The sequence below is a fragment of the Talpa occidentalis genome, unplaced genomic scaffold, assembly GCF_014898055.3.
Source record: "Talpa occidentalis isolate TD23 unplaced genomic scaffold, MPIMG_talOcc4v2.1 talOcc4.11, whole genome shotgun sequence".
NCBI lineage: Eukaryota > Metazoa > Chordata > Mammalia > Eulipotyphla > Talpidae > Talpa > Talpa occidentalis.
The window spans coordinates 65,109,357-65,122,882 of NW_023601104.1; the positions used below are offsets into that span (position 1 = coordinate 65,109,357).

At 35.6% G+C, this 13,526-nt stretch overlaps 1 protein-coding gene across 20 annotated transcripts in view; it reads left to right on the forward strand.

The window, feature by feature from the left end:
- The window catches only part of KTN1 (kinectin 1), a 105,374-nt gene that overhangs the window by 30,897 nt on the left and 60,951 nt on the right, over positions 1–13,526 (forward strand). For 18 of the 20 annotated variants that reach the window (XM_037503396.2, XM_054690570.1, XM_054690576.1 and 15 more), the window contains 5 exons: positions 3,317–3,869; positions 6,862–6,999; positions 8,587–8,757; positions 9,892–10,022; positions 13,320–13,436. In XM_037503396.2, coding sequence (XP_037359293.1) covers positions 3,347–3,869; positions 6,862–6,999; positions 8,587–8,757; positions 9,892–10,022; positions 13,320–13,436 — 1,080 coding nt within the window. In that variant the 5' untranslated portion in view covers positions 3,317–3,346. The remainder of the gene's footprint in view (positions 1–3,316; positions 3,870–6,861; positions 7,000–8,586; positions 8,758–9,891; positions 10,023–13,319; positions 13,437–13,526) is intronic. The other 2 variants (XM_037503397.2, XM_037503398.2) reach the window with 1 other exon arrangement.

A 13,526-nucleotide genomic window follows, 5' to 3' on the forward strand; every position in this document is an offset into this window, starting at 1 on the left:
TTCCCCTGGATTCCATTCTCCTTTTGCTTATTTTTTCCTCTTATATTACTCTTGATACCTGTGAGTATAATGTGAAACTAAGGTATATTAATTGATACTGTGGAACTTACTCATTTTCGGTTTTTGGCCCTATTATATACATTAAATGTTTTGATCAGTAAAATTGTGATTATGATAATTTAGGAATGCTGAATGTAACAAAGTCTCAGTAGGGTTTACAATTTTGATAGCAATAATTTTTTAGTTGCTATTTGCTAATTTAACCCATTCTAATGTTGGATATTTATGTCACTTTAAATTTTCTTATTATATGTAATGTTGCTATGAGCATCTATGAACATGCTTTTCCTTGCAAATTTTTTTGGGATAAAGAATCAGGATTGTTGGATTAAAGGAATGCAAACATTTTCTTGACTTTAAATTTGTCTTGATATTCTTGTTAGGTTTCCCTAGAGCAGAAAGAGTGTTCAAGGGGAATTGACTTGTGTAATGAAAATCCAAAGATGGGAGTTGTTGTTCCTCCAGACTTGTATGGGACCTGAAAAGGGGAACTAGAAAATCATCAGAACATTTGAGGAATCTTTGTTTCAAAGTTCTTCATAATCTCATGGCCTCTCTTCTCCCTGCACATTTGTTTCTTGATCAGCTTAATTTATTGGTTATGCTTTCTTAACACCTAGGCTGCACATCCCTGCGGCTTGCTTTCAAATGAAAGTCTTTCTTACTATGACTTGACCTGTTTTTAGCGTCTGTGACTGCTGCTAAGTACTTCAGACTGTCTTCTTCGTCAAAGCAAAAATCCAGTTATTACACATTTTTTTGGTCTTTTTTCTTTCATCCAACTAAAACTAAGTAAACAAAACCTGAAACAAAGCTTGGGTCCTGTAGGCTGCGGACAGCTTCACAGCACTGTGCCAACTGCCTGCCCCGCTAGGGGAGGCCTAGCACAAGATTCTTAACCCCCTTCAAGATTTTGTTCAAATTTCACTTTATGCATGTCTGGGGTTATATTAACATCATTTAAAAAATTTGCTTGTGGGGCTTCCCTGGTGGCACAGGGGTTAAAAGTCTCAATGCTATCAAGCTATCACTAGCCACTGCAGCTTGAGTTCTGTCCCTGGCCAGGAAGCTGACCCACATGGCGCAGCAAACCTCTCCCATTTCACCCACTGCACCCTTCAGCAGTGTATTTCAATGGATCCACCTGTTCTGCTTTCCACTCTGTCTCTGGTGCATCCTCTCACCTCCCGCACCTCTGGCCTACACCCCAGTTCTTACATGCATAAATAATACAAAACAAATCTTTTTAAAAAATTGCTTGTGGATATATAAAATGTTAACAACTTTGTTCTCAGCTTCCATTTCTGGCTATTTTCCGACTTGTAGGGCATTGCTGGTATTCTTTGCATTTTTTAAGTGAAATAAAAATTAGTTGAAAGACTAAACTTAATAAGCCTAATTTTAGTTATCTTTATAAGATCCATTGGTCTGCCTATCATGGCAGTTAACAAAGACAACTGTGAAAAACAGTCATTTGTCTTGGAAAAATTTCTGAGTCCTACTAACATGGTCTGGTGTACTATTATATTCAGTAAACTCAGACTTATCCAAGGCAGGTGATTTCTAAGGTCTAAAATAATTCTTAGGGGCCTCCCCGGTGGCGCAGCGGTTGAGCGCTGGGTTGCGAAGCTACCCACGGCCTCTGCGGCGCCGGTTCGATCCCCGGCTGCTCCCCGGCCACCAGAGGAGGGTCCCACATGGTGCGCAGACCTCTCCTGCCGCCCGCTGCTCCCCTCAGCAGTGTACTTCGGTCCTTCTGCCTGCTCTGCTCCCCACTCTGGCTCTGGTGAATTCACTCACCCTCCCGCGCTTCTGACTGTACCCAGTGCATGTATAAACCAAAACAAACAAACAAATAATAAATAAATAAATAAGACATGCCTCTAGAAAATTAAAAAAATAAATAAATAAAATAATTCTTAGGATAGTGATTCCTCTCTTAAGGTAGAATTTGGTTTCTGCATCTAGCTTTTAGCTGTTTTCAGATTTTTTTCTAATAATTCAAAAACTTATAAAAATCTCAGATTTATTAGTTTATTAAAAGTACAAAAGTTGGGCCTCCCCAGCAGCGCAGCAGTTGAGCGCCGGGCTGCGAAGCTGCCCACAGCCTCTGCAACGACAGTTCGATCCCCGGCCGCTGGGCAAGGGTCCCACCTGGCGTGCAGACCTCTCCTGCTGCCTGCTGCTCCCCTCAGCAATGTACTTCGTCAGTCTGCCTGCTCTGCAACCCACTCTGGCTCTGGTGAATTCTCTCACCCTCCCAAGCTTCTGACTGTACCCAGTGCTTCGCTTCTGACTGTACCCAGTGCTTATATAAATAAATAAATAAATCTTAAAAAAAAAAAAAAAATAAAAGGACAAAAGTAGACTTTTAGTTTTTATCTTCAGCATGTCATGGGATTTAATTTCATCTATTTACACCTTCTTTCACAGCTACTTTGAGATGAATTACAAGAATACAAACCAGTTTTATGTAGCTTATACATATTTATAGGAATAGCAATATTTGGAATTTAAACATTTAAATTTTAGCTGTAACTATGCGTATTTGATTAAAGCAATACCTTTTATAGTCTGGGATGGATGGTGATGGCTAGTTTTGCACTATGAATTGTTTGCAGTAAGGGATCCCTAGAACACATTTGAGGAAAGTATCTAATTTGTAATTTTATCCCAAATGACACATTCTAACATTTTGATTTTGATTTGTATTTCTGTATCTTTCATGTATCCCACCACATCTTGAGGCTATTAGTCACTGGAATAAAAGTGCTATCAAACTTGTGAATGGGCTTAAATTGCTAAATGAAGAAAGTAAACCTTCTCTTTTTTGTTCTTTGCTATCAAGAATGTGGTATTTTCAGTGAATATCCGGTGTGTTGGTAGTAGTTTAATGCCTCTTTATTTCCACATTAAATAGTATTCACCAACATTGTGCAAGAAAAGGAAAAAAACCTACGTTTTGATAAAATGACAAAGGTGGATGGGGGGAGAATAGGATGTCTTTTTTTCCTTCCATTAAGATCTTTTCACGATTTAAAAAAATAGAAGGGTGTGTTACCAGCACTTTTTCTAGTTATGCTTTTGTTTCATAGTATATTTGAATTGCAGTTGGCAAAGTAATCAAGTATGTGATTTTGAACAACTAACCTGCTTAAATGATCAGATGAGGTTTGAAATGCCACTTGAATGAAAAGAGTTTTGTGTGTTCAATTTTTATATGACTGAGTTGTTTCTTTTTTTTCTTTACATTGAGATTTTACAGGATCACATTAAGACGAGTACCATGGAGTTTTATGAGTCAACATATTTTATTGTCCTTATACCCTCAGTCGTCATTACAGTCATTTTCCTCTTCTTCTGGCTTTTCATGAAAGAAACATTATATGATGAAGTTCTTGCAAAACAGAAAAGAGAACAAAAACTTATTCCTGCTAAAACAGATAAGAAGAAGGCAGAAAAGAAAAAGAATAAAAAGAAAGAAATTCAGAATGGGAACCTCCATGAATCTGATTCTGAAAGTGTAGCACGGGATTTTAAGTTATCTGATGCCTTGGCTGTAGAAGATGAGCAAGTTGTACCTGTTCCATTGAATGTGGCTGAAACCTCAAGTAGTGTTAGAGAAAGAAAGAAGAAGGAAAAAAAATACAAGTCGGTACTAGAAGAGCAGGTCACCAAAGAAAGTGATGTATCAAAGATTCCAGGCAAAAAAGTAGAACCTGTCCCAGTTACTACACAGCCGACTCCCCCCTCTGAAGTAACTGCCTCAAAGAAGAAACCAGGGCAGAAGAAGTCTAAAAATGGAAGCGGTATTATAATCTATTCAGCTTTGTTGTGCAGTTGTATTTGTTTTAATATCTTTAGAATTTTCAAATAATTTTCTAGAAATTTGGATACTTTGTTAGGTATGGACACAGAATGTTGAACACTAAGTACACTTTCCTGTCTTTGTGCCTTTGCTTTCATTAACATTCATTGCTGATAGGAATTATTATTATTGACCATAAAGCAACATTTAAAACTAAGCTTCATATAAAAGATCTTTAGTAGAAATATGTAATGTCCAGCTGTTTTTACTATAACCACCTGAGGACTTGTGAATATCAGCAGTTGGAAACATTTATTACAGTCAATATTTTATAATCATTGTGATAGGAATTAAAATAGAAAAGAAGTTAGATATAATTTCTAGATCTTGATTGGCTCATTTTGCAAACATCTGTTTTATGTTTAGGTATTTGGACTAAAGAGATGAATTGTACATTTTCAGTGTAGTTACATGCTAGCTTTAGACACAAACATAAATAGGTCATTGTAATATAAAGAGTTCATTCAGTATAATGATTTAGGTAACTCTAAACCAGTATAGGAATTCTAAGGTAGGACACTAAGTATGTAATTCCTGAAATTAATCTTAAAGGTTGAATAAGTACTATCTAATTTTTTTCTTTTAGTCGCTAGGGAGTGTAGGATAGGGTTTATCAGGGAGAGGGGTTAACAGGTGTAGTGGAAAGGATATGAAAAATTGCATGGTTATGTACAAAAATTACAAAAGGACTGTGTATACTGTTTATATCTTATGGAATGTTAAATTAGTTATATTGAATTTTAAATATTGCTTGTCTATCTATGATCAGGCAATGATTACTAAAGAAATGAGTAAGCAAAGGATATCATTTTAGTGGGGGAGGGATAATATAAGCAAATAATAAAATTAGAATATGAGATGTACAAAGAACAGAAGTTCAGAAGCCAAAGTAACCAGTACAACTGGGAACTAGGGGTGAAAAACTTCAGAGTGGAGGCAGTGCCTGAACTGACTTCTAGAATAATTATGTCGCCTAAGAAATATTGGGGTTTCTTGTTCCACATTGGCAGAATATTATGTCACAAGAGTACAGAGTATCATTGAATGATGAAATGTGTATTAGGGAGTAGTTGGAAACAGCTGAAAAAGTATGCAGTGACTAGATCATGGTTTTTCTTATGTGTGTGTGTGTGCGCAGTGCTCAGGAACGGAAATGTAGCAGCTTAGCCATTGTTGGTAATTATCAACCAGGTTACTTTACGGGGTTAGACATATATCTTAGAAAGCTATCTTTGTCAGAATTTGGGAGGACAGATTCCATGAGGAAGTAGTTGATATAAGCTGATTAATTAAGAGGTTATTGTAGTTTTCCAGAGTGAAGGATGGAGGACTGAACTGTGGTAGTAACAGAAGAAATAGTAGATTGGAAAGGTCTACAGAGTAAAAATGGCATAAGTTAACATATTGAGTAGGGTATGGCAGATGAAGGGGAGTGCAAGAGCGAAGCTTATTTGCCAGGTTTTAAGTTAGCTCAGAGTTGGCAAACTAGAGTAGCTAAATCTAGTCTGCTTCCTGGTTTTTATGGTCCATCAACTAAGAATAGTTTTACATTTTAAATGGTTTGAAAAAATTTGAAGAATAATATTCTGTTAAATAAAGGTTTTTAATTGCAGCCATATACTAACATGTCTTTGATCGGCTTTTACTACAACAGAAGGTGAATAGTTATGGACAGTCTTTATGGCACACAAAACTTAAAATTTTTTACTCTTTGGCTCTTTATAGAAAAAGTTTGCCAATTTGTAACGGGTAATGTTTGATAGTACTAAAATAGGAAATACTGAAAAGAGTGCATATGCAGAGGAGAGCATTTTTAGTTGTATTTCATGTACCTCTGGGACCATCTACCTGGAGAACAGTTCAGGACATGTAAGTGCAGATGCATAAAGCTAGAATATAGATTCAGAAGCCTTAATCATGAGGGTAATAATTGAAGTCATGGTTAGCTGTAGTCTTAGGGAAGAATTTAAGTTGAAGACACAACCCTGAGGAACACCAACATTATGTATAAGGTGTTCAGTAAGAGCAACTCCCAAAGATTGCAAAGAAGTATTTCAAGTGTAAGAAGAGAATTTTCATGGAGCTGAGAGAGAATTCTCTATTTTATTGTGGTAGAATATATATAACTTAAAATTTACCATTTTAACATGTAGAGTTCTGTGGTATTAAAGTACATTCACATTTTTTGGTGCATTATCACCACCTGCCATCTCAAGAACTTTTTCATCTTCCCTAGTTGAAACTCCATGCCTATTAAAGACTGATTCCTCATTCCTTCCTTCCTCTGGCCACTGGCGACCACCATTCCACTTTCTGTCTATGAATTTGACTACTTAGGGATAAATGAAATCATACAACATTTGTCCTTTCATGACTGGTTTATTTCACTTAGTATAATAGAGAGTAGAGAATTTTAAAAAGCGGGTAGAGTATGATATGCTAAGTGAAAGTCAAGTAAGGATTCAAGGATATTATTGGTAGAGTATCCATTTTGGGAACACTAGGGACCACCCGAGTAACTTCTTTCATGGTTATACTGAAGGAAATGAAAACCAAATTGCAGTAAGTTGATAAGTGCTTGGTAGAAAAGGTAGTACAGAGTACTATTTTGTCAATATAAGAAGGAAATGGGTGTGGTAAGGCTTTTATTTTTCAAGGTGGTAGAGATTGGACCATGACTGTATGTTGAATAGCTACCTGAGTGTAGCTCAGCAGTGGGCTATAAAAGGAGGAGCGGGTACTAGCAATCTAAATGAAGTTAAAGAACAGATGTAGCAGAGAAAGACAGAGTGATACGTTATTGGTGAGAGTTACATATCAATTAAAATTTTTAGTGATAAAAGTTTCTTTGAATTATAATTGCATTGTTTGTGGTATATTCATTGTTTCCTGTGATATTTTTCACTGATATTTTTCACTGATTTTTAATAAAGATGATCAGGATAAAAAGGTGGAAACTCCTATGATACCTTCAAAAAAGCAAGAGTCATTACCCCTCCATCAAGAGACTAAACAAGAAAGTGGGTCAGGAAAGAAGAAAGTGTCATCAAAGAAGCAAAAGACAGAAAACGGTGAAATGTGTCAATATGTATTTTATAAATATTCTAGAGATGTACACTACGACAAGGACCCTAGGGACCTCATATGTGCTTTAATTTCCACTTTAATGTGTACCATAGAAACTGAAATACAAGTCCAGGGGTTTCTTTATGCCTTGTGGCTTCCTAGTGCTCTGGCAGATGGGCAAGGTATAAGTTTATGAAGAAGTTTATCTGAAATTTATGAAGGATAAAGCATATATAAGTATTTTCTGAACTTTGTTTTGACAAGATAGGTGGCATAAGAACTTTAAAATAAAAATTCTGAAATATATATAGTTTTTAAATTGCATAAAGATTGAGGACTTCAGATAGATTTATTACTATCCTACATTCCCAATTGTTCCCAAACATAATTGGTATGTATATATGAGAAACATCTAAAAAGGTGATATAGCAGTTTTTATAGTTGAGGAATTGTCCAAAAAAAACTTAGCTATGAATTTTTTTTGTAGATTAAACTGATTTTCAAACAATATTTGACTGGTATCGACTAGTGTTAGAAAAACGGTGAAAATGGAAAGGGAAAAGATGAAATTCTATTATTTGTCTTAAAATTATGGCATATCAACTAATCAGGTAGAAAAAATGTATTTCCCAAAAATATTTGATAAGACTAAGTCTTTAAGTTTCAAATTAAAGAAGTGTACATGCCCAAAAGTCTCTTTAAAATGCTGGGCATATAGAGTGAGTTCCACATAGTTATTGACGTTTGTATCTCTAACCAACAAAATATCAGATTTTAATGTTCAAATGTTTAGATTTCTTCCCATTAAAATTAGGAACATGGGCTTCCCTGATGGCCTGGGCATTATCACTGCTATGGCCTGAGTGCAATCTCTGGCCAGGGAGCTAACCCACATATGGTGCAGCAGACTGCTGTCTCGCCCACTGCTGTTTTTAGCAGTGTATTTCAAGAAATCCTCCTGTTCTGCTCCCCACTCTGTCCCTGGTGAATCCTCTCACCTCCACCCTCTACCCTGCACCTCTGGCCTATACCTTAGTTCCACACGCACACGCACATGGAACAAAATAAGGAGGCTTCCTCCATTTTTAATGTTGTTCTGGAAGATTTAACCAGTGTAGTAAGATGTGCAGTGGAAATGAGAGGAGTAACAATTAGAAGTAGAAGGGTACCTGTGAGGAGCTGTGACTTTTGTACTTAGCAAGTGAAAGAAACTCCATTAAAAATTGAGTTATAAATTACCAACATTAAGTAAAAATAATTTCCTTTAGCACTAAATAAATGTGAATGGATTCTTAGGTTAAAACAGAAGAAAAGTGAGAACTAATTTACAAAAATGCAAAAAATGCATAAGATGAAAATTTCAGATATTACTGAGAGGAGATAGGCTACATGCTTTTAGATGACTTAATGATTTACTGTAAAGTATAATAGAGAGCTGGTACTGCTTAGAGTGTTTTGACTTGTTAAGTGATAAAATTAGGTGGTATTAGAGATTTAAAAATAACTACATTATAGACTTGTGTGCTTAATGTATTTATTCATTGTTACAAAAAACCCTGTGTCATTATGATTTTGTTGAATTTTATTTGCAGTCTTGGTAGATGAACCCCTTATTCATGCAACTACCTATATTCCTCTTATGGATAATGCTGACCCAAATCCTGTGGTGGATAAGAGAGATGTTATTGATTTGATTAAACCTCAGCAAATAGAAGGAATCCAGAAAATGGGGGCTAAAAAACCGAAGATTGAAACTGATAAAGGTAATGTGTAGAATGCTACAACACATTTGCAATACATATTTTTTGCAAAAACACATTTTTTGAGTCTAATGGAATCTAGTCTGTTTTCTCAAGAAGTGATGAATTGCAAAGAATAGTAGTTTTCTAGTTTCACCTTCTTAATTTTGTAGATCTGGACATTGGCGTTTGATTTGCTTAGGGTCTCAATTTGCTTGGGGTCTTTTGCTGTCTGATGATTATTCCCCTTCTACTATTTGCTGTGAAGGCTATATGCTAATTCATAGCTTCCTTTTAAAAAAATTTTTCATTTTTTTGTAGAACACTTAGAGTCACAGCAAATTTTGAAAAGTACAGAGATTTCCAACATACTCTTGTCCCCACACGGCATTATTATTATTTTTTTTAAATGAGCTCCTTTGGGTCTAATGGGTGGTAGTTTCTTTAAGAGTAGGTGCCTAATATGAGAATCCTGGGGGAATTAAGGTAGGTGTATCAGAAGGTGTTTGATGCATGGATTTTTTTTTTAAATTAATTTATACAAGGGCTGGGTACAGTCAGAAGCGCGGAGGGTGAGAGAATTCACCAGAGCCAGAGCGGGAAACAGAATAGGCAGAATGATGAAATACACTGCTGAGGGGAGTAGTGGACGTGGCAGGAGAGGTCTGTCGCGCCATGTGGGACCCTCGCGGGTGACTGGGGATTGAGCCACAGAGTCAACTGCTGCGCCATCCTGGGAGGCCCGATGCATGGATTTTTAATCAGATCTTTTTTAACTTCAATCTTATGTTCTCATCTTTTTTTTTTTTAATATGTCAATTATTAAGGTTAAATGAGTATGTTTGTGAACAGATTTAATGTAGACTAACATGCAAGACATTTAATTTTTTTTTTAAGTGAGCATACTGGAATTTCATACTGACACTTCAGTGTTCTGCATTTTGAGCAGATTTTTAGTTAATTTCATATTGTATTAAAGATTATAAAGGTGGTTTTTTTTTGTGTCTTGACTGGAACAATTGTTATTTGACCTGAAATGTAAATCTATTTTCTCTTGGTTGTTACTTTCTTGGTCAGGGATTCTTGATGCTTACCTTTGCTAAAGTCATTACTTGTGTCTTTTAAATGTCAACCTCCCTCCCTTTTCTTTCCCCAAAGAAAATGCTGAAGTGAAATTTAAAGATTTTCTTCTGACCTTGAAAACTATGATGTTTTCAGAAGATGAAGCTCTCTGTGTTGTAGACCTGCTAAAAGAGAAGTCTGGGGTAATACAGGATGCTTTAAAGAAGGTAAGCATATTTTTGATATGGGCATATTTGGGAGCAGAGATTGGCAGTTCACCAAGCAAGATTTCTGTTAGAATGCTAAATTATTACCTGCTCCCATCCGTCATACCCCAAAGCACATAAGTCATATTTGAAAACTCTAGAATGCCTTCAGAAATTATTTCATATGTCCATAATAATCAGTATAATTTATTAGCTTAATCAGGTATCTGAGTCATCTGATGTTTTAACACAAGTGGATTACTTATAATAAGATGGTTTATATGACTGTAAGGTCATATGACACTTCGCTCAGTTGTACCTTGCTTTCAATAAAGTCAGATGATTTCTGGATAACATGCATGGATTGTGACTGAAGATATCCACCATTCACAGAACCTGGGAATCTGTTTTCTAGAGAGATTGTTGTGGGTGTATGTGATAGAATCTTTCTCAAATAAATTATTTGGATGGTGAATCATTGCTATAGCTGATTAAAATTTGTAAAAACAGAAAAGAGATCTGTGGAGTCAATATCTTAATTCCTGATGGCTCACATATTATTGCATCAACTATGTCATACTGGAGAAGATGACAGGTTTTCAAGTGTAACTTATATGACACTGATGTCTGGTATTCAATATTAGATTGTTGGACATAAAGCGTTCCTCTTCTGAACACACACAGGTGCTCACATACACACACATCTAACCACTTACATACTTTAAACCTTTGATTGGCTTCCACTTTTTTCTCAAAGATCACTTTAGTCTGTAAGTCATTACCTCTCACATGGTTACCTTTATGGTCTGGTTGATGTTCATGCTTTCCTTCTTAATCCTCAAATTTAGTTTTTCCCACACTACTCCAAGGTGACTTTTAAGAGGTAAATAAGGTTACATCATCACTGTTTTGAAAACTCTTTAGTGCCTTTCTTTTTCACATTTAAGCCTGGGCTTGCTAAAGTATTAGGATTATATTCCATGTTGCTCTAAAACCTTATCCATCTCATGGTATTTTCCCTATCCCCCTAACTACATTTCACTCATTCTAGGTTTTTTCTGGTTCCTCTAGGGAATACCAAGCCTCTTCTGTATGGACTTTCTGATTACTACTCCTTTTTCTTCTTCACTTCCCACCCCACTTTGAATAAGCTTAGCTGGAAAAGGGAAAATAGAGTAAAGGCTTTAGGGGTTGCTTAGTTGGAAAGATGTTAGGTTGTGTGTATATGCACATGTCTTTGTGTTTGAACTCCAAGACATTTGTGTTTTTATTTAGAGTGTAGATTAAGATCCTGGTTCTTGCTTCAATTATGTGATTTTTCAACTTTAAATTATTGTTTTGGTTTATACTATGTATAACAGGAGGTCTGCCTACTTAATTTTTCCTTGACTCCTCTCCTTTTGTTAATCCTATCATTCCTATTTATCAAAACCCTTTAATATTTAGTGTGTTCAATGACTGTAATTGTTTCATCTCAATTCTATTGTAAATGATGGATTCGAAGTTTCATATCAGTTCTTTTGAGTTAGCTTATGTATTCCTCTCTTGGTTGACTGGTTATTTTTCCTGGAAAATTTTCAGAAGGACCCACGGAAACTATATTTCCCAAAATATAGACAACAAAATTCTTTGTTGTCTCTCTCCTTGAGTTATGTGGTGTAGGGTATGATGTTTCTGTGTTTCACTTTGTTTCCTTAGGAATTTTTCCAGTTTGCTTTACTGTTCTCTGTGTTCATACCACAGGTTATTGCCCAGCCTGAATTTTGTATTATTTTCATCAAACTACACTCTCACAATAAAAATATCCTTTGAGCACTCAACCACATGCTTATTATTCCTTCGACTTTTCTAGAGTCCATTCTCCTTACAGAATCCAGGGGTTCAGTTCTTTGATGTTCCGCAGTAACTTTACTATAATTATAATCTAGCTTGATAGTGACTCCTCTATTAATATCTAGCTTGATATTGACTCCTCTGTGGTCCTTTGGATAAAGCATGTCTTCAGTCTTGAATTTTACTGTCTCAAAATAATTGAAATAATGAGTATCATTTAAGCATATGTTGGATCATCTTGGCTTTTATCTTTCACTTGTTAGCCCCCCAAGATGTTGGTTTATATCAAAATACTTCTTTAAATCCCTACCCTGGACTCATGTCTCTTAAATGTATATTCTGTGGATGTCTTCTGTTAGCTGCTCATTGGATTATATTTTTGAGATGGTCTTAATTTTACTTCTACTTTGGGTTTTGCCAGCTTATATTTCAGCTCCTATTTCTCTTATTTTGCCAACTCATATTTTACCTCATTTTATTCTCTTTCTGTGATCTTAACTTTTCTCTTAGCTTTTTCTTGTGAATTCTGTTTTTTACTCTTACTTTCCATATCTAGAAAATCATGTTGATTTTTTTAATCAAATTTTTGTTTGCTCTTTGATCTTTTTATGGTGGTTTTTCTTCACTTACCTTTTTCTTTCTTTTTTTCTATCCTGCATACATACTATTTCCTTCTTTTTGATCAGTACGCCTCTTCCAGTGATGGGTATTTCTCTTGGATCATCTCTATGCTTGGGAATAGAAAATGTGGAAGGGCCAAGGGTAACTGATGTTCTCCTTGAGCTGTGTATTTTGCAAATGAGTTCTTTTAAGCTTTCCTTTCTCCCATGTGAAAGATCTCACTATAGAAAGTGTCTCCCTACTCTGTCTCACTGATGAGTTGTTCTCTCTGAGTCAAGTTTGATTGCTTCTTTATTCTTTGAGACTTCCTTCCAAGATAATTCCTGCCTTCTACTTTGCACTTGTTCCTGATGTCAAAGCCGGAGAGGTTTGGGGGGAGATGTGGATTGTTGGTTTTACCTTTAATTTTAACTATTAACTTCAGAAAACTGTGCTTTCATGGCACCTCTGTAGTCTTGGGTATATTCTGACAGTTGTTGAGCACCTGTGTTTGATCTCCGCTACTTATGATAGTCTTTCCTGATACTTGATTCATAGTCTTCCTTTGAGCTTTCATAAGGAGAAGGCAGAAATTGTTATCTTGACTGTGGGTTTAAAACTGAAAGTCCTGTAGTTTTTTGTATAATCTGTTTCTTGATTGTTATGAATCCTGTTGTATAGTTCAGAATATATAATGATACAGTGACTTTTCAGATATTTCATTTTTTCCCCTAATATTTCAATGATCAGTAATTGGCAGTAATTCTCTATATGTAACAGAGAACTCTGCATTCACCTGAGAGCAATTGCAATTAGATACTTCCTTTTCATAATTTTTATTCACCCATGTTAACTATTGATTCTGTATTGATTTCTCAATTGCAGTCAAGTAAGGGAGAATTGACTGCACTTATACATCAACTTCAAGAAAAAGACAAGTTACTTGCTGCAGTGAAGGAAGATGGTGCTACTGCAAAGGATCGGTGTAAGCAGTTAACCCAGGTGAAGATATTCTTTTAGGAAACATACTTTCTGAATCAGAAGCAATGAAAAATTTTAGAAATTGCCATTTCTGCTTTAATTATTTGTGTA